The sequence below is a fragment of the Anas acuta genome, chromosome 2 (genome assembly GCF_963932015.1).
Source record: "Anas acuta chromosome 2, bAnaAcu1.1, whole genome shotgun sequence".
Classification (NCBI taxonomy): domain Eukaryota; kingdom Metazoa; phylum Chordata; class Aves; order Anseriformes; family Anatidae; genus Anas; species Anas acuta.
In genome coordinates, this window is record NC_088980.1 from 146,843,046 (window position 1) to 146,864,774 (window position 21,729).

Consider the following 21,729-nt stretch of genomic DNA (forward strand, 5'->3'; position numbering starts at 1 on the left):
CAACCAAGGAGCTTCCTATCAGAATGTAAATATTAGCTTTAAAAAGGGAAAAAAACAACAAAACATTGTTCCCTGTTGTCATTCTATGGTTTGATCCATGCTCCAGCAGCTGCTACGGCTCCTCTTGGCCAGGGATGGCAGAGGGAAACGGAAGTTTGGCTGAGCTTGCACACTGCTGACGAGCACACGCACTGCTCACATTAGCAATATTGCTTCATTGCAATCCAGGTCAAATGCCAAGGACGTATTAGGACTTTAAAAAAACACATTACAGAGCCTGTAAGATTAGGGGTGAACCAAAGCCGCTCACTCAGCAGCAATGTACTCGCTTCAGAACTGTTCTTCAGTGACAGAGCCTGGGGACACAGCGGCCATGGGGAATGCCCTTCCCCTGCACAGACATCTGCACGCGATGCCGTGGTCACTGGGCATCCAACAGCACAGAGAAGCAGCCTTTTGTTTCCTTCCAGCTCAGCAGCCTGGAAAGATTGCCAGCTGCATGATTTTGGACCTCCCTTCTAACCAAGAAGCTTACAGGGTTACCCAGGGAAGCCCACAGTCCAGGAAAATGAAAGAGGGCCAATAGTGTCAGATGTAAAGAGTAAGGACAAACGAAGACTTTCCGTACAAATACAAGCACAAGCTACCGTCATTATTGTCCACAGAGCCCAAAGGCCACAGCATTAGCTGGTATCCGCTCCACTGTCTGAAACCTTACACTTGTTTAAGGCAGCTGAGTACCAAGCCTTACAGCTTTTACATTTACTTAAGGTACAGAAGCGTCAGTGAATACAGATTTCAGTAAATCTTGCTTTCTAAAATATTATTCATCAACGTATAATTCAAATGGTAATTAGAAGTGTTCACATGATTGATGACACATTTAAATTACAGGTTTCCAGCTTTTTTTTTTTTTGGGTAAAGAAAAGATGACTTCCTTTTTCACGTGTCGCTTTTTCAAAGTGCAAGTCCATCTAACAGATGTCTCACAGATCTGCTTGTCAATGTAACAAGTTAGACTTTTTTTTTTCATTACGACAAATGGTAGAAACCACACAGCATTCTGTTAAGCTCAATATTGACACATCTGCTTACCACGTGTATTAGTAGCCATGTCAGCCACTTTCTGAAAGGCATCCAAGAAGGCAGCAGCTGCTACTACTGTAGTCCTGAAATGCATACAGATAACAAAACATTAGCAGTGTCTCATTGCTGCCTATTTAATTATTGCCAAAAACATTTAGGCTTAGAAAGAATACCACTGAGAACTTGTAGAGGCCACGAAAAATATCCTCTTTTATACGTGATTTTAGCCTTTTCCCTCCTTCCTCGCTTAATCTCTTCCTTGCTTTGTGTTAGCACTATGGACTTGGAGGCAGCCAGGCTAATTCTGAGCTGTGAATTGCACAGGACAGGTGCTCTTTCAAAAGAGCACAGCCATCCCCCTTCGAGCTGATTTCCTCTGATGAACTAATATTAAGCAGTCAAACATGAAAAACAAATCTAACACACATTATACTGCACCCATTAGTGTACAAATTACAACCGCTGTTATTTCCAGGGAACGTGGATGTTCTGAGAATAGGCACGCAGGACCTTCTTTTTATCTAGGACCCTGGCCAAATGCTTCCCTGAATTCCTCATGTGAGGAGCGTGAGCATCCCGTGAAACAGAAAATAGCAACCTCTTAGAAACCAGACTGTTTTGGAGTTCTTGGGTAAATGGGAAAGCAGCAAGGCAGGGGGTTCTTCCCTTCAAAAAGAAGTTTATTTTCCTGATCCAGCACTCCTGGAAGAGCAGACAAGGTACACGTCCCTTCCTGAAAGGGATGGGACCTCTCAGCTAACCCCAACTCCCTCTCAGTATGAAAGCACACGCAGACCACCTGCCTGTTCAAGTGGATGGCGATGGCAAACGTGAGTTCCAGTTTTCCAGCTGTGTTTGTTCTACATAAGTTTTTAGGGCGCCAGGCACCTCAGGTCAGGAGCAGGTTTCTGATGCTTTCTAGTCTGGTCGACCTAATTTAAATGAAACTGGGCCAGAACTCTACAGGTAAAGTAGGACTGTGCCCTCACCCCAGCTACCTCGGGGTGCTATTTCTGCCCACCTTTTGTAGCAGCAGCTCTGATTTCTTCTCCTTACTCTGTGGGTCAGCCTCTCCAAATAAAATCCTGGAAGAGGACTGCCACTTCAAGAACTCCTTGCTACTCTCAAAAACAAAACAAAAAAACACAACATGGGAGACCTGCACAAAAGCTGATCCTTAGCCACAAAGAACTCCATAACTGGGGCAGATTTTAAGATTTTATGAAAGTCTCTCTCCAAATATGCTCAAAATACAAAAGGACTTAACTGGCAGCATGGTAAACAGCCCATTGACAGCACAAAAGATTTGATCCCAAACAAGAGGCCGTCAAACAAATGCATAAGGACTCTTCACATGCCCAGGAGATAAAATGGAAGGCAGAAATACCTGACAGGTTTCCAGCAAGCTAGTAATATTTAGCCCTGGAACAAGATAACCTTTTCTGGGATTTTCCTTAGCAGTGTGTTTGTGTCCTTAGTCTTCCAAACTTGCAGGGCATTCTGTTATCCGTGTACTGTTGTTAATTATTAATTATATTGCTAATAACAAAGTTCCATTTCTCCAGTAACCAGATCCACGAAGACCCAGCTCAAGCTCAGATGACATCTGCTCTCCTTTATCTGAGCGCACAGACATGAACGAGAGGCAAAAGGCTTGCATCTGCTAGAAATGAACAGCAAATCCTCAAAGCAGGCTCAAGCTGCCTGCTTGCATCTTCCTGTAGCCGCCTGCTTGCATGTTCCTTTAGCTAGGGATGCGCTACGCTGAATACAATGCCACAGGACTGAAATCCAACTATTTCTCCTGCCTGCTCTGAAGGCTTGTATTTAAAGAGCACAAACAGCTAGGGAAATTCTCCATTTCTCTTCTTCCACACTCCCTTACTGCAATGCGATTGCTGGAAAAGGAAAAACCACATGCAAGTGTTTTATTTTAGACATGGCATGGCAGAACAATGTATGCCAGCCCCTCAGATGAGCTTAAACACCAGCTTCTTCAGAAACGGTTCACAACACAATGCAGAACCACAAAACACACTGCCAATAACCCTATCTATTACCACTGCTGCTGTGGGAAAGTGCTGATGCTCTGGGGAGCACAGAGGAGATTGCGGTTTGGGAAGAAACGGAGTTTGGATTCATATGAACAGAAACAGACTTTACAAGTGAACGAGTTCTGGAGATAACAGAATTGGTCTGAGTGCAGTACATGTGGTACTTATTAACAGAAATCTGCAGAAGGTAATCCAGAATGACATTTGCAAAGTATACCCCAATAAAGTAAGTTTTAATAACCACTGAGGAACAGTTCAGAACAGGAATTCCCTTGGTTTTTAAAGCAAAAGAAAGCGCTGTTAAGACTACCAAAGTCTCTAACTTGTTGAGCCTTCCCCTAATACGAACCAGCTGTATTCTACACTAATAACAATGACAACATATGTCTAATCCTAAATCTCACTAAACAATACATTATCTAATTTTCCACCAGAAGCCATGAAATTTAGCTTGTTTTACGTTTGTTTTGTACCACTGGTGATAGATTATGAATTTGCCTGAAATAACATCAGAACAGCAGTCGTGTGTGACAATTACATACATGGGTGTTGACTATGAAAGCTGCACAATTTTACTAGAACATGCTTAGAAAATTATCCTGGCAGAAGCTGCATTGAATTTTAACGTATGCACACGCAAGTAATTGTAGGCGATCTTGACTGTCCAACACAAGACTTACCGAAGCTGAGACTGCAATTTCCCAGCTTTATTTATAAAATCTTCCCACACCGGGTAACTTCCCTGCAAGAAAAAAAAAAAAGACACAATAATGAATATTTTGAGCATTCTGGTTTTGATACTACAGTTTTAATGTTCAAATGAAACTAGAAGTAAAGCAGTAACTAAGACTTTATTAAATCCTAATTCAGTCACCCCAAAATGTATCTTCCCAGTAAGGTGACTCTCATTCTTAAACACCATTCCCAACATACTGGACTTCAACTAGTTCTGACTCCAAATGAGAGTCTTCTGAGGAGGCTTTACAGATTCCCCAAGCAAAAACACTGGAGAGGAAGAGGGATTTCACCTGAAGAACTAAGAAACTTCTTACTTCACATGGAAACAGCAAGAACCTATTAGAAATCGGGTGCTAGGATGTTGCAGTAACACATAAAGGGAATCTCCCAAAACCAAGGGTGGAATTCCAGTTGTTCTTTTCTACATACGGAGTCTCCATGCAATTTCCAGGTTCCCATTCTCTTATTATAAGGGCTTTTATTTTACTAAAAAAGGTCTGAGCCGCCCAAGAGACCACCTCAAATCGTCTCACGGTAATACAGCGATCAGTCACAGAAAAGGCAGAGCAGTGTAAGACGACAAACTTTCCCAACAGCTGCATAACTTCCTTCTGAAATGGTCCCAAATGACCTTGGAGCTCATTTCTGAACTGACGCTGCTAAAGTAGCGTGGCATTGAGCATATGCAAAGTTTTTAAGAAGGTTTAATTCCTCTTAAATTTAATTTAGTTTCCTGTGAACTTCTCCCCCACTTTTAGAAATTGCGTTAGGAGTTCACATATTCATTTATAGACACAAAGTGTTCTTATGAGTTCTGATGTCTGTTTTCCCATAGTTTTTGTTTGTTTTAAAGTAAGCTTTTATGGTAAAATACCATCCTTTTTTGACCAAAACAAGGTTAACTTGCTCTCTGCAGAACAAGTGCAAATTTTCTGCTAACAGCAAAAATGGTGGTAGAAAGAAACCTCAACATTTCCCTTTGATTGGAGCCTAGAGAGTAAAATAAAAATATCCATGCTTCCTTTAATAAAGGTTTAAGACTTGCTGTTACCAGAGCAACGACACAATAAAACCCAGATAAGGCAGCTCCTCAAGGCTAACATTACCACAGCTCTGACTGGAAGAGGTTGCAAGCAAGTGCAGTTGCTTGTGGCAAACTCAATCCACCCTGATAAAGCAGTCTGCTTCTCACGTAAAATAAAATCCTTCTCTCACTCTTACCACGAGAGGATGTGTATTATCTTGTTTGGGGTGAAGGCAACCCCTTCCCCAAAAGCTGACAACCTGATTCAAGCTCCTTGGTACACCCTGGCAAGGCAGCTCCCAGACATCCATGCACCACAGCAGGGCTTTGGGTTAAAACCAAAGGCTCCCTTTTGATTCTGGCTTTGGTCTGTTGGTCACAAATTCCATATTCAACCTTCTCTTTTAATCATATTTTGAAAAATGGCTTTGCACAGATGTTGTGTGTGTATCACCCGCACAGCTGAGCTCTGCAGAGGACTTCGGCAGGGCCACAACAGACCCAAGGCCAATGACTGGGGGGGGGGTACCAACCACTACTAAACAGCCTTCAGTGCAGGTTCGTTGTTTCTTTCTTGGTTCTCTTTTAGCACTGTAAGCCAGGTGGTCATAAAACCTCATGATACCTACACACCATGGAGCCAGTGGGAAAGGGAGAAGGCAAAAGAAGAGACCCGTTATCAGGTTTGCAAAGCCTAGAATATAAAGTGCTTTGTGCCATGCAAAAATAGTCACATTTAAAAATGAAAGAAACCCACTGATTATTTGAAGGGATAAGGGGAAAAAAAGCCATTTCCTTAAACCTATTAGTCTTACTGAAATCCCCTACACTGAACTGCATCTCCCCTCTTGCCCGCGTGGTGTGTATGCATTATGCATGCGTGTGCCAGGAGCCTTGAAAGCCCCGACAATTAACAGCAGGGCCCAAGGCTTTACTGGATTCCTGAGCAAAATGCAAGGCGACAAATGGAGGACACCAAAGCAGACGGTGCCTTCAAAACATAACTCAAAAAGAATACATTTTTTTGTTTTGTTTTTTCTTCACCAGGCTGGCCACAAAGAAAGCAAAATCAGACTAGTTACACACATTTCCACGACTACTTATTTTTGTCTTTTAAAGTTATTTTTTTTTTTTATTTTAAGCCAATCCTACTTATATAAGCTGTAACAACCCACCTCCATATATTGTTTCCCAAATTGGTTTGATTAAATATATATATATACTTCTATCACTGCAATCTTTTCACCCGGGCACTCCTGTACTAGCCCCAAAGCACCTGATGTCATTTTGAACAGAAAAAAATGAGTGGTTCATTTGATCCGTGTCCCAGCAGAAATTGCTGTTTGCCTTCCCCTTCTGAAGGTGAGTCAGCAGGTTCAGCTCTCTCGCAGTAACACACAACTCAAGCCTTGAACACAAATCTTTCTGTTCCTGTGAGCTTCTCCAAAAAGCACTTCTAGCATCGTATCCTTGCTGAAACCAAAACCCCTTGATCCCTACACCCGAAGCAGAAGTGCTCAACGCCTGCCACTTCACAGATCCTATTACCAGGGGTTTTACCCCAGCTGCAGCACCTGGGAAGCAAGGAGGTTACTGAGTGATGCCTGGGAGCCAAACCAAGAAGACAGCACAAGAGTTCAACTATTTCTGGGAAAAACACCGCAGGTCCCCAGCACCCCAGGAGCAGCTCCTTCGCTGTGATCTCTTCACGTGCCACCTCAAGCAAGGCAGCCCCTCTCTCATATCCTCGCTGAAGTAACATTTGGAATAACTGCTCTGCCTTTCATCAAAGCGGTCAACAGGAGAAATATAGCGGTGGTGGAAACCACACACCAGAACAGACATAAAACTTAATTCAACTTGCAGTGCTGTCTTAATTTAAACACAAAGAAACAGTAGGAAGAATTCGCTGTCTTTGTCTAACAAGTCCTTTTGTAATGTAAAGTCATTTTTGGAAGAGTAATAAAGTATTTTTAAGTGCTGCATTTCCCATAGCTCCTTCTTTTTCTTCCTTTCCAATTGCAAGCAGCCACTAAAGGAAATCAGTTTTCCCTCTTTAAATGTCAGGTCTCTGCATTATCTGTACGAGCAGCAGGCTGCCTTCACCTTTCAGTCCTGCTCAGAGAAACTCGCAGAAGAAAGGCGGCATCTGGGTCACAAATCCTCTCTTTAGCTCCTCACGGAGTAAAATAGGAATCTGTTCCAACCCGGCTTTGTTTAAGTGGTCTTCTCAAAGATCATTAATGGCTTAATCTGGGGGTTATTTCCCCAGAGGAAATTTGGGCCTAATTGTTATTTCTTCCTCAGATGTCTCCCTACGAAGCACTTGTTCCCAAGGCATGAAGGCCCCCAGCCCCACCACAGTCCCTACCTTCAGCTCCCGATTGAGGCTGTGGCTCAGAAGATGCCATTATCACACCTTCGAGCTTAATGAGCTGCTTTACAAGCCATTAGTCACCTGATGCCAGTGCCCAGCCACGCTCCAGCTGATTTACACCGAAAACAGGCAGGGCATCGCCTTTCTGCCTCCGGGCTGAAAAACAAAATGGTGTCTCATGCCTGTCACCTCCTTCACCAGCCCACAATTAGGGCACTGAAGAGCTTTCCCTCAGGGACAAATACCATAATTAGCAGTGAGAGGCACCTGCAAGTGCTGGACAAGAACACCCAGACCCATTAGAGTCTGGGCAGATGTGGCTGTGGCTCCTGGGGACAGGTCCTCAGCCTGTATGTGTGCTGGCCTGCTGCTCGTTCCCTGCCTGCCACTGGGCAGGAGAGGTGGCACCACCTTCATTCAGTGAAACTTCACCCAAAAAAAGACCATGGACATGAGCATCGTGCCTGGAAAGCGCTGGAAGACCACGGGTGTCTGTGCCCGGGTGCTGGCCAGGGGCTGCAGGGCCTCTGTGGTGGCTCCAACGGCCCCATAGCAGGGCAGAGCCCAGCACCAAGCTGGCGGCACCTCAGGGAAAACAGATTTCCAAAAGGGCAGAGTGGGCACAGGCTGAGGAGGAGGCCCAGGGCAAGGGAGAAGCAGCAGAGGGCCCAGGCCCCAGGAGGAGGAGGGCAGGAGGGGCTCCAGGCCACAGGCAGCCCCACAGAGCCCCCACAGGAGGAGGGTGCTCCTGAAGGGGCTGTTGGGGTAGGTGGGCGGAAGGTGTTTCAATTTTTCCCCTTTCTCACCATTTAAATCTATTTTAGTTGGTGATAAAGGTCACCTTCCAAGCTGAGTATGCCTACCAACTACCGTCATGGGCAAAACATTTTCCTTCGTAGACTCCACCCATGAGCATTTTCTTCTTACTGCTGCATCCTGTCCTGTGGAATGACAGGAGCGGGGGAACATCCAGCAGCTGGCCAAGGTCAACACACCACACCAAGGAAGGGCAGAGATGATCTGTCTTTAAAGACAGATCCTTCCAACCCAAATTATTGCATGATCCTGTCACTAGCACTTGGGATTTTCTCCCTTCCTTTCAGGCCAGCAATCCTGCGGTGGAAGAAACCCAAAAGAGAAGCTCAGGGATTTCTCAATAAATAAAGAAAAGACTTCCAGCAAAGGATCCAATTTTACTGAAATTGCTATCGATTACACCTAATGGCAAGAACAGGAACCCAGTTTGTTGTATTTAAGATTACAACTTGAGTACCAGCAGCCTTGACAGTTAAAAACTGTTCTGTCACTCCTCCTACTAAGGAGTTACAATTCTTCTGCTTTTTTTTCCAGTAAGTGAAAAGACATTTCCTTTAATAATTTACTCCCAGGCACCCTGAATCCTGGAGACAAGATGCACCCCATCTTTTAAAAAAACCTCGGCTGTGTTCTTTTCACAGCTTTCATTTATCAGCAAGGCTTTTCAGCCACATTATCAGCCCTTGCTGGGATGCAACTACAAAGGCAGCAGAAACAGTTCAGTATCTTGTTCACAGCACCAACCCATCTAAACTTTCAGGGCACGGGGAAAAAGACAGAGCTGCTCTACAGTAAAGCAAATTGAGAATCTAATTTTAGCTGTTCCAGCTAAAGAGGTAGGAGAGAAAAGGGACCTGGCGGGCAGTGCCCTGGTTTTATCTCACAGGTTATCAAACAAGAGCTGTGTGCCCTCCAGAAAGGCACCGAATGACTATCAGCAAACTTCAATAGGAAAGAAAAAAAGGCACGACTCCAGCTAGCTACAGGAGCTGGACTTCTCCACCTCAGTGTCAGCATTCAGCTCTGACCAGCTGAGAAGCTGAGTCCCAAATACACAGCGCTGTTACCCAGCTTCACACCCTAGTAACACATCCGAATGGCTCACACCTACCTCTGGAACAAAACTGAAACTTTGCTACTACACGTGTCCTCCCAACCTCTAAGTAAATGATACTTAAAAACATAAATGTGTGTATAAAGTTTCATCTGATATCAGAATCTGAAAGATTATTATGGATGTTTCCTTTCTGTGCTATGCACTGTACCACCTACAAGGAGCAGAGAGACTTCCTAGTGCTAGACACCAAACTCACAGATGTTAGACACACAAAAAAAATGGCCTTCGTAAGTCAGTATCGTCTGCACGTAGAGGCTATCATTTTTCCAGGGGGCCTTCAAGAGAAAAAAACAGGAAGAAGTGGAGGGGAAGGGGACAGGAAAACAATTGACAGCCTGAAAAAAGGGGTTCCGGCCGCAGATGTCTCAGCATGTGGGAAGATGCAGTGGCTGACAATCAATTTCCCCACCCAGCTAGCATCTGGCACTGGAAGCTCTTCCTCTCTTCCGAAAAAAATCAGCAGTCAACTGGGGAAAAGGGCGCTTGGCCGGTCACAACTGCAGGAGTTACAAAGCACTGCCCAACGCTAACACATCTCTGAGCACAACCCACACGTTTGGTCAAACCTGGCTCGTGGATAACACTGCCTACATCCCAAAAGCTCTTGCAAGACATGGGTGAGGTGAGACTGAATGTCACCTGACATGAAGTTCCTAATGACTGTTCCCCATCTGAAAAATAAATAAATAAATAAGTAAATAGATAATTAAATAAATAAATCTGCTTGTAGGCTTTTCCTCTTTATAGGTTGAAAAATAAGCAATTCAAGAACCTGTCTCATGAAGCTTTCTAAGCTGCATCTATTTTCCAACCATTCACCAGGACAGCATCTTCCAACAGACTGAACCATGAATTTTATTAGTGGGAGAGATCTCACTCTTTATGAAGATGCGGATGAAGAGGTGGACACACTACCTCTTTCCATAATTACTTTGGTTTCATTTACCTCATTTTAGATATACCTGAAATTCAAAAGCAGAAGTGAGCCAACAAAGCCCCAGTACTGATTTCATACAACGAAAAGCCTTTCACAAGAACCAAACACGCAAATCACTGACTGGAAGAGGATGCAGGTACAAACACGGGGTTTGTACCTGCAAGTGAAAGCAAAAGCACGTCAAAGATCAGATTAAGATGTCATTTAACCTGTAACTACCCTCCAGGAACTAAAAGCAGGGGTAATTAAAATCAAAGTCTTGTATCTATACACCCATTTCCATTATTTCCGCTACGTGTTTAGGGAACGGGTAGGGGGTTGGAAATGAGTTTCCCTCAGCGTGCACGGTATAAATACACATGCCACGCTTTGCTTTCACAAGGTGATATATACGTTATCACAACACTGCAAATTATGCAGCAAAACACTACTGAAGAAGCCTCGTACGCTATTAAAAAAAAAAACAACTGCCTACTGGATATTTCTGCTACACATCACGGCAGCACTCGTGTTTTCAAGACTGTTTGTTTTGCAGTCTAAACAGAGAATTGGGACACAGAGAACAAGCTACTCTAGGAGACAGGCAATGGTACAGTGTTTTGATAAAATCAAGACGAATCCAATCAGGAAACCGCAGGAGAGGATATTCACCCCCCTGGGAAGAAGTACAGGACCATCAGCAATTTCTGCATTCCCAAAACCATTCGAAGAACTCAAAAGGATGACCAGCTCCGTGAATAATGAAACGCACACTTAGTGAGGACATAGGTATTCAGCAGAGCTCAGTAACCATTTAAAAGGGGCCACAAATCAGGTACGATTCTGCTGTTAGAGCTCTAAAACCTGTAACTTGCATTTTACCAAAGCCAATAAGGTCGATAAGGACCACGTCAAACCTCTGCCATCTGCAGCCCAGGTTCACAGCACTTAAGACAACGAAACCCAACTCCAACTCATCCTGGTTTAAGTCCAAGCTAGATTGGGTAATTAGCAAACAAAAAAGTTGTACTGTGAGAAAATATATCATGCATAAACATAGAGTCTGCCCCTCTCTATAAACACAGGAAGTTATTCACAAGAGGGGAAAAAAAAAAAAAAAAAAAAAAAAAAACACAAAACAACTTAGCCACAGCTTCTGGGGAACCTTTTATCCCATGCTGCATTAGAAAAGCTGGACATTAAGTAGTCTTCCCGAGGAAGCATTTAGTTCCACGTTCTTCACTGCAGGTCTAAACAAGTTTGCAAGCCTGAATAGCAGATTTCTCCTCGGAGACTCATCAATACGGCCTTTCATCCGCCGACTCATTAAGCGGCCACCGTGCATACTCGGCAGCTATTTTCTAAACCCACAATATTTCAGCTGGATCAAAACTAGGATAATTAAAATATCAAGAGGCACTCATTCAAGCTAATGCCCATACAGGACAGTCTCGAAGCTGAGCCAACAGCCCTGTGCTGGTACCACCACCACCACTGAGGTTTCATCACTTCTTCTTCCCAAGGCATCCGCAGGAGCAGGAGACACCCTGGTTTCAGTGTTCACTGCTTGGTCTTTGCACAATCTCCATCGCAGGGGCATTCAAAACAATCTCCAGGACCCAAGAAACATCAGTACTTTGGCACCAAGATGCTGCCACACATCTGAACTGACCACAGAAGTACCGCACCAGGGAAGAGGTGGCTGCCAGGCAGCAGATTTTAGTGTTTTACTGCCAAGGTTGAGACAAAGTTCATGAAGTGCCACTCACTATGCTTGTCCCCAGCTCCTTGCTCTTCATTTCACTCGTGAGAAAAGAAATAATCTCTTCCAAGCTCCAGGTTACTTTGGTTTGATCATGGACGATTTCAAGAGGCACCTTACCGCAAAGTTTTACACGATTACACAAAGGGCTGCTGTGAAACTACAAAGCACAAACCTAGGGTACCTGGTAAAAAATCTCATTCTTGCATAAGAAGTGTGGTAGCAGTTTATGTGGAAGACAAAAATGGGAACGAAAGAATCTGAACCTCTCCATACCATGAACCAGATTTCTCTAGCTACATGGTTATCGGTAGCATCATGCACGCCAACAAAATCAGCATTCCCAAGTTCATTCTTACTTGTGTGCTTTTAAAGACATCCAAGGTGATTTATTCACCGCTGTGCGTACACCAGGCAGCATCCTAGAATTAAAATGACCCACACAACACCAAGGTTGGTTGACTAGAAGAGCAAAAAATACAGAGCTCGTGCACTGCCTTGCCAGACAGCCAAATTCTTGGTGATCCACCACCCTATGTTTAAGGTACTCCCGTCAGAAACAGAGACACCCCCTAATTTCAGTTACAAAAAGGAGTTTAACACACTTGTGTTGCCAGCCGATCATTCGTTCGCAGACAGCATCTCCACTGCCTCAAAACTTCAGGTTATCACAAGGGAAAGGGCAATACGTCTTAAGCAGCAGCAAGAAAGTGACGTGGGCTGTGGGTGGATACAGCAGCATGCATTACACTGGCAGCTTAAAAACCATCCCCTCATTAACTCGGTGATCCGCAGGTACCCAATCCCTTCTTGTCCTAGGGGAAAGGAGTAGAAGCGACTGAACCCGCAGCCATAGCTCGCCTTTCTGTAAAATGGGAGCCATTCTTGGGAGCTAAGTCACACGCTTCCCTGGCGCTTTGAAGATGAAAGCTGCTACGGTCTTAACCACGAGGCCACCAGACATTTTGTCTCCAGCCCTTCCCAACACCTCAGCATTCGGGCTATCTCACAGCCCAGCAGGAAGACGTCAATTAACGTCCTTAAAGGGCAGCAGAGATACCAGGCCATGGGGCAGCACCACGGCAGGCATCGTTTTGAGCTGGAAAACAAACACTTGAAGAGGCAAACGCATTTCTGTAGCAGCCTCTTTGTGGCACTGACTCAAACCCCTCTGTCGTCTGAAGCAGAGCAAACACCTCTTCAGCCACTGTTCCCATCCTGCTCTCAGCCACCAAGTGCTTTCTGCCCTTCGTTAAGGCCACGCTGTCCCTGGGCAGGCCATGAACCCAAAATGTGTTTTTCATGAGCTGAAAACAGGCTGATGGGCACAAGAGGTACACAAGAATCCTCCATCAACTGCAGCAACTTCTGCATCTTGGAAAAAATACGTACCACACACACTCAGAATTGAGGAAAGAAGCAGCAAAGCCTCCTGACGATCACCCTCAGCTCGGCATTACCCAGCACTCGCTCTGACACTGCACAGACCTCTCGTCCTCCAATGTTTGTTGAGTCGATCGTGCTTCATGCAGCGCTGCCCAGCTCCTTCCACAGTGGCAAGCCTCCTTGTGCAGCCCTTGGCAGGCCACCAGACCCAAAAGCAGTCCTTTTAAAAGGCATTAAGCAAAACTCCTCGCCCTCGGTGTGCCCCAGAACGAGCCAGCCTTGGATGCATTTCCATAGCGAACGCGCAGTGGTTGTAGGAATTGTCAGCGCTCGTACAGGCGGGCCTGGATCAAGGATGTGGCCCTAAAAATAATAAATGCTGCAGCTGCTCCGGCAGGGCGAGGAATTCCAGTGTAAGCAAACCAAATGTTTGGGCAGGCAGGTTGTTGGGAGGCAGCAAGGGGAAGCAATCAGTAAGGCTGGCTGAGCACAAACACACGTAAAGGGGTTTGCGCCAGCCTTCGAGGGCAAGAAAATGCAGAAGAACAGCTGAATCTGTGTAGGGGGGGAAGTGAACTCATTTCGTGCTTTTTTGGGAGGGGATAAACATCGATTTTCTGGGTTTGGATTAGATCAGGATGTCCCAGTGCCACCCAGCACACGTGGTGGTCCCAGCCTCCACCTGCACATTCAGCTTTTCTCCTCAAAAGCGTTACCGTCCTTAACAGCTGGGCTGAAACGAGACCTTAAAGTCACTGAACTGAGCATTCCTCATCCCCACAGAGGTGCCGGGCTCCAAATAAAGCCCAGCTGCAGGAGAGCTGTGGTATCGCTGCTGGTCAGGGGAAAACAGCTCTGCCCAGCTTCCCCGACACACGCAGGCAGACTTGGATTAACGCGGACATGGAGGACCTGCAGCTGTACTTGTCATAGGAACAGCCTCAATGTTTCTGTCTGCTCCAGGAAGCGTTTATTTATTGATTTTGACTCACTTTATACCACCGGTGTGACCAGCACAAGGCCAACCCTCACATGCAAGCCATGCCCGACTTCCCAAATGGCTCCTAAGCCTTGCTGCGACCACCCCCGGCTCCGTCTTCCGCAAAAAGGGAGATTAAAACGCTGCTTCTCAGCAGCCACATCCCCACGGGAGATAAGAGGCTGCAAAAAATGAAATATTTCTCGTGCCCATATGCTCACTCCCTTCTCGGATGCAAAGCAAGGCCGGGAGCTTTGCACGGCTGAAGGCAAAGGCACCGCTGCCTCCTCATCCCAGGGAGCTCAACTCCTTTGCAGGATTAAAACAGTCACCCAAAGCAAAATGTTGGTTTGATTGAGATTTCAGTTAAAAAACTACAAATAAAGCACACACACTTGGGAAAATAATCTATTTTTTGTCTAAAATTTCACTCTTCCTCTGGGAACTTTCTGATGTTGTTCACCAAGAGGTCAAAGCCCCCTCATACCTGCACACTCGGCATTTTGAACACCAGTACCCCTCCGAGGGGCCATACAGGCTTTATTTTCTCTTTTATAAACTTCTAGCACTTTGGAAAGAGATTTACACATAAGAATATAACAAATCCTAAGCACCACACACTCAACGCTGCCATCACAGGAAGCATTGGGGCCGTGGCCATGGACAAAACCGTAAGGATGGGATGGGCTTTCCAGGCTTTACAATTCTTTAATCTCAGCTTGAAACCCCCAAGCATCAAATGCCCAATTCTAGAGCGCAGCAGCCAAGTACAATTCCCATCGTGGACTTCCCACAACCAGCTCTGTCACCACGTACACCTCCATGCTACTCGACAAACGTAACCCTCATTTTGCGTGGGAAACATGGATTTCCTTTATCAGGTCACCAAAGTTACCATAAATGCATTAAAATTCTGCCTAAGTGGGATTTTTCCTAATCCATTCTTATGTTTAACTCGGTAACCTCGTTTCTCTGAATCACACAGCTTTACACTTTTTTTTTTTTTTTATTTCGGAGCTTTTTTGGTTGAGTATTAATCACCAGGCTATTTTTGGTAGAAGACAGAGAAAAATTCAGGGCTTCTGGAGAAGCCATGGAAAGAGGTTCATCCTCAGCCACCAGGAGATAACCCTGCCACCAAACCCTGGGACACACCAGTCCCATTTGCATACGTAGCCCTCATTAAGTTTCAGAGTTGAGCCAACCAGAACCACGCAATCCCATTGCTCAGGATTGCCATTCCTGTTTCTGTAACCTTGCTGACATCAAGGAGAGCTCCAAGTTAGCCACAGGTCCACCTGAGCTCATCTGCTATTAACACACGAAGACCAAAATCTGTCTGTATCCCCATCACCTTGGCTGCAGCACCTATCTGAAGCCACCGGCAAAATTCAGAGCAATTTCAGGGTCTCGTCGATCAACCCTCCTGCCTTCACAGCTAAGCTGAAGGCAGAGCAATATGATTTAAGAAGAACCTGCAAATTATTCAGGTAAAAAAGGCGGATGCTGCAGCAGATCCCTCAGCACTGCAGGGCATTCGGGGCCTCGATCTCCGCCTGCCAGGTGAGGCAGGCACAGGTAGGGCACGGGGCTGCGTGGGCAGACCCCCACACGAAGCCTCCAAGATCCTGCCAGAAGCCTGCCCACACAGACCTGACTACGTGAAGCAGCACTTCAATTGCTAATTTGCACTCTACTACCGAAGGTATGATTAGCTGAAAGGTTCAGGTTAGCTGTCAAAAATAGAAAAATAGCTACTTTTTTTTTCCTCCCCCCCCAGAAATTGTCACAATCCTTTGTGCACAAATCACAAAGAACCCTCCCACGTCTTATCAGCTGCCCTAAATTGAAGCTCAGGTGAAAAATTATTTGTTCCACTCATGCTAAATAGCGAGCACTTTTTTTTTTTTTTTTAAACCCTAAACATCCACCACACCGCTAAGGATCTGGTGTGATTTTTCCCAAACCTCCCCCCCCTCCCCTCCCCGCAGTAACCTCCGGATCACAAAACAGGTTCCACTGCTACGGAGGATTAAAATAAAAAAAAAAATCCACACCTGTGCCCATCTCCATACGCTCATGTCAACATGCTTCTGAGGAGCGGCGTTCCCAGGCAAGCACCAGTGTGTGAGGAAATAAATAAATAAGTCAGCGTGCTGAAGAGCAAGGGATCGCTGGTGGGAAGGAACCAGGAGCAAACACCCTCAAGCTGGGTCCCCGAATGTCACTTTATGGGGCATGGAAAGCTCCTGTGTGCTCCCTGCAAACGATCCCGGGGTTTGGGATCGTATCCTGTCCAGGGTGGGTGTTGTGGGTTTGTTTTAAGGTGCATTTGTTCTTCAAAATTGAAGGGGGCTGGCAGCACGAGGAGCACGGCCGCGAGGACTGCAGCATTGTCTTGACAGCTACCCGCACGCACGCCCCCTCCTCCCCGCATCCCATCGAGCATCTCCCCATGATCTGCTCGCGTGAAACCCCCTGCCAAAAAAATAACTTCTCGTGCAAGCGGCATCTCCGCCCCGAAACCACACCAGGCGCCGTCCACCTGCGCCCAGGCTCCCTGGAGGAGCAGCTCCCGTCCTCCTTCAGCATCGCTTCTCCCGCAGCCCTCCCTGCACAGCTCCTTGGGGGCCGATCCCTCGCTCCCATCCCAATATCCAGGCTGGGGACACGCTGTCCCCGCTGTCCCTAAACCACCACGGCCGCCCCATCGCCCTACACATCTCCAGGCCACGGCGTCTGGAGGGAGCCGAGCTGCCCTTGTCCGGGGGCACACTGCAGTATTCTGCAGTACTCCGGCTGCGGGGAGGGCACGGGTGGCACGACGCAGGAGGGCTTTGGGGCTGTTTGTTGCCACAAGCCAAGGGTGGGAGGCGTCCGCTCATCCAAAATGAACCCTGTGGAGATGCCGAGGGTGTTTTCGGAGCCGCTGGCGTGGGGCTGCGCAGAGCTTTCTGGTGGCTGGCGGAGGAGAGGAGCCACCTGGGAAGCCGAGACCTTTGCGTGCACACACACGAAGCCCCAAATACCCCCTCGGAGAGCCAAAATACCGCCCCGGCCCCCATCCTAACCCAGGCGCACGTTCAACTCCTGAGCAATCTCCCCAGGCCGGGGAGGTTTTGAACCTCGCAGCCCCCCCAAACCTGAGGCGACCCCACCCCACGGCACCGCGCGGCTCCTCCGCGTCCACCCCAAATAACGAAAAATAAAAGGCAGAGGAGGGAAAAATGGGGGGAAAAATAGACATATTATCGTTCTGTCGATTTCACAGGGTTGGAAAAAAGCTCTTCAGGCTGCAAGGTAACAGCCTGCACGTCCCAGCAAGGAGAGGGGGGGGTCCTGCAAAAGCCCCCTCAGCGGGGTAGGTCCCCCCCCCCGCTGCCGTGAGCTTCCCTGGGCGCCGTGCCCGGGCTTGGGGGGGGGGGGTCCCCAGCACCTGCCCCCTCCTTCCCCGCTGCCTCTCACCTTCATGTCGCTGATGATGGTCTGGAAGAGCCCTCCGAGCGCGCTACATTCCTTCTCGATCACAGCCTCCATTTTCCTCGCCCGGGAGGAGGCACGAAGCGCCGCGACCCCCCCTCAGCAGGCTGCGGAAAGCAGCGAGCCTGCCTCCTTCTCCCACCTCACCCGCCAAACACAGCTGCGGGCGGCGAGGGGGGAAAATAGATTAAAAAAATAAACACCCCGAGTGCTAAATACCCGCGCCTCTAAGCATTTAAAACCGGGTGAAAAAGGGTAAAACCCCCCCGAAGCGGCGGTGCCCCCCGCCTAGGCGCAGCTCCCAGCCCCGCCGAGCAGCACCCGGGGGCCGCCAGCCCAGGCGGCGCCGAGCTCCCGCAGCCGGGCAGCGCCGCCATCCATCGCCGGCCGGAGGAAAAAACGCAGAAAAAATAATAATAAAAAAATAATAAATAGATTTGGAGAGAGAGAGAGGGGAGGAAAAAATGGGAGAGGAGATGGCGCGGGGCGAGGGATCTGGCAGCGCGAAGGGAGCAGGCTGCAGCAGAGCCGCTGCCTGGCTGCTCCGGGAGCAGACCCACCGCTCCCTCCTCCTCCTCCTCCTCCTCCTTTTTTTTTTTCTCCTCCTCTTTTTTTTTTTTTTTTTCTCCTCCTCCTCGTCCCCTCCCCGCCCCGCCGCCTCAGCAGCGCCGCGGCTCGGCCCCGGTGCTCGGCAGGTCGCGGGTTCGCGTCCCGCCGCCGCCCGCTGCTGGCCCTGAGGAGGGAAGGGTTTTCCCGCTGCCATGTGTTTTAATTGCCCAAATTTGGGGTGTTTGAGGTTAAAAATGTTCAAAGCGCTGCCCACCCGCTTGGAAAATGGCAGGTGGGATGGGTCAGCAGAGACATAAGCGGCTGGAAATGCAGCCCTGGCCTAGTGCAAGCAGCAGCAGCAGCTTCGAGCACAGGCCTCTTGTTTGTTCGTCCTGCCCCACAAACACAGAGCTGTGCTTAAAAGTTAGTGCAGATTGCACGAAACATAGCCTTTTACAAATAATTTTACTTTCAGATTCGCTAGGTCGAATCCCCAACTTTGCAAAACGTGGAGGTTAAAATTCTCCGTTCATACACACACACATAGAAGCCGAGGTCACGCAAACCTCATGAAAAAAGATAATAAAATGTGTGTGGTGAATCTGATGACATCAGAGGCATACAGAAAACATGCCAAGGACTCTGAGACTCTTCATGGCACTGAAATTAGGCATGTGCCCATTTGTTTCAGGGAGCTGAGGCCTGAAGCCCCCCGTGCTGCTAACCCCAGCGGAAGGGCAGGCTGTGTTACCACAGTGTTTAATGAGAGCCAGGTGGAGAGGCAGGAAAATATAAAATATATCGTAAAGTGAGTTTTTTTTTCTGTCTCCATCTATACAGGCACATGCAGGTACATGTGCAGCTGGTAACTGAGGTGGAAAATTTAGAAATCTGAGTGTTATAATTAAAATGATATTACGGTTATTTATCTCTTATTCCCTGTTACTATTTACCATCTATTTAATCCCAGCCTGAGGAGAGTTAGAGCAGCACACCATCACGTTTTGCTTCACATTTCAGACAGGGCTTAGGCACATGCACAGGATGGATTACAGTCCCCATGTTAATTTAGCAGCGATGAAAAACACCGGACAGGTGCCATGCCTGCAGAGCCATTTTCCCCCTTGCCTTTACATTTCACATGGGTGGGAAGCACCCCTGCAGCTCCAACGGGGCTGTTCATGCCCTGGCTCTGTCCCAGGCCCTCTCTTGAAGCCGTCCACACGAAATGGCCGCAGTCATGGCAGCAATGTCACCACTTGTCATGCACGGAGTGTCCGATGGCTGCCCAGGGCCCTGGGACAGAGGGACACACAGCAAGGCAGCAGGCGAACTTCAAACTGCTTTGCTTTCTTCAGACACTCCGTTTCTGGAACGGACTTTAACACAAATAGTACCTTGTCTAACTTTCATTTCCAGGGTAAAAGGATGACAGGTTGCAGAATGCATGGTGCGTATGGGACGGGATGGAGGAAAAACCCTTCCGTAAAGAAGAGGTTGTTTTTCAAGGAGTGCATTTGTGCTTCAGTTAATAAATCAGTGCTGTCTGCTCCGTACTAGGCAACAACTCTTCATGCAGTGATGAAGCAGCAAGCAGGTATGCAATAGACAGATGAAGCAAGCGTTTCAAACCTCAGTAAATTATAACGAGAGTATGGGCACACAAAATAAGAGAATGGCTTTCACCTTGCAAGTTTGAAAGCACTGGCTATGATGAGCACCTTGCTGAACTGCTGCAACTCGTGCCCCGTCACATACCCATAGCCTGGAGAGACCTTGCTGGGCGTGCAGGTGGAGTGGGCTGTCAGAAAGCACTAGATCGTGAAAAATGGAAACATCAGGGTTTTGACAAACAGTAGATTCCTAGGACAAAAAAATGAAACTGGAGCATCGGAAATAGAAAAATTGTACTTCTTCATTTCAGAATTTTTTATTTCAAATGTTATTATTCTCTTATTTTTTTCACAGTTCAAATCACTTAACGATTGTGTTAATTTCATAGTTTGCATTTTTTGTTTGTAGCATAACGGCTGAAAAATAAAGAAGAAGCCCTTAATTTAAAATTTTTTAAAATAATTAAAATAAGGTCTTGATGACTGAAACTTTTTTTTTTCTTTTGCATTGAAGAAAATTTCAGACTCTTGATTTATTTTTCCTTTAAGTGACTTCTGATGATGGAATTTTCTACGGGATGGCGATTCAGCTTCATGCAGCTGTAGAGTGAGAGGCAGCAGTTTTCTTTAGAGACCTGAGCCCAAATGGTTGTTTAGAGTGTGAGTAAGCAGTGCAGTGATGTTGCAGTACTGTCGGGTTACCATCTGTCATGTTATTTCTGGGATCTACTTGATTGATTTATAGCAAATCACTTCCTGCAAGCATTACTTGCAAAACTTCATTATGGTCAAAGGCTGTTTCTGTGTTTGGGAGCCATCGTTACAAGGAAACATTTTATTTTAAAGTAATGACACTCTGTACAATGTCCAGTTGCACAGGCAAAAAACAACACCACTTCTTGCCAGTGGGACGGCTGAGTGCATCTTTGGCCACCCCTTGCGGATGTCAACCCTAAAATTTGTCAACGGCACAAGAGTTCCCCGTGCTCTGACATCCTTCAGGACATTCTGTGCTCTGCTGACAAGAAGCCTCTTCCCCTGAAACCGCAAGAAGGCTGGTGGTTAGCAATGAAAGTATTTCTCCAGAGATAAGTGGGAAGGTTGAGCAATGGCTTGGTCACTTTGCCTGGAGGTTCCTGCTGCTCTTCCTGCACGAAGCGCTCAGACACAAGGTCCAGCTGGAAAGAAAGGCAGAAGTCCAGAAGGTGAGGAGTCCTCAACCAGCTCCCAGCTGACTTGCCTTCTGAGCAAAACATCTCCAGTCACCTTCCTGTGCCTTGCTTTCTCTAGCTGTGAATGAAAGTCCATTTTTTTTTAATAAAAAACAAAACAAAACAAAACATTTTGAGTGTTTTGCACCAAGCACAAGTGTGAAATTTCATTGCAGTCAGGACAAACAGATACCCCATCAATGTGCTGTGCAGAGTTTAACCGTGGTGCTCATTTAGGCCATGATCTTATAAGGATTTAAGCACACTTGTGCTTAAATGTGAGCAGCCCTGTAGAAAACTAGATTACACATGCACTTAAATGTTATCAGATTGAAGTCATAGAACAACAATCACAAAAGGTACTTAATCACCTTTAAATTACAGTGTTCCTAATTTAGCTAATGTTATTCCCCAGGGAAAAATTGCCTCATCTAGCATACAATCAAGAAAGAATCAAGGGCTGTTCCTTCAAGTGGCTGACAGTTCAAAAAGAGATATGATTATAAAAAAAAAAAAAAGAAAAAAGGTTGCTAAAGGCTGAACTATTTAATTGAATTATCTCTTTAAGAAATTGATGCAAATTAATAGTATAATACTCCATTATTTTTCCACAGAATCCCT

At 46.6% G+C, this 21,729-nt stretch overlaps 1 protein-coding gene across 18 annotated transcripts in view; it reads right to left on the minus strand.

The window, feature by feature from the left end:
- Positions 1-18,318, minus strand: part of MTSS1 (MTSS I-BAR domain containing 1) — a 116,996-nt gene extending 98,678 nt beyond the window's left edge. For 8 of the 18 annotated variants that reach the window (XM_068672639.1, XM_068672629.1, XM_068672635.1 and 5 more), the window contains exons 1-3: positions 17,721-18,317; positions 3,821-3,882; positions 1,096-1,169 (exon numbers count right to left, since the gene is read on the minus strand). In XM_068672639.1, coding sequence (XP_068528740.1) covers positions 1,096-1,169; positions 3,821-3,882; positions 17,721-17,792 — 208 coding nt within the window. In that variant the 5' untranslated portion in view covers positions 17,793-18,317. Of the gene's footprint in view, positions 1-1,095; positions 1,170-3,820; positions 3,883-17,720 lie in introns of all 18 variants that reach the window. The other 10 variants (XM_068672636.1, XM_068672626.1, XM_068672632.1 and 7 more) reach the window with 2 other exon arrangements.
- Between the last annotated feature and the right edge of the window lie 3,411 nt (positions 18,319-21,729).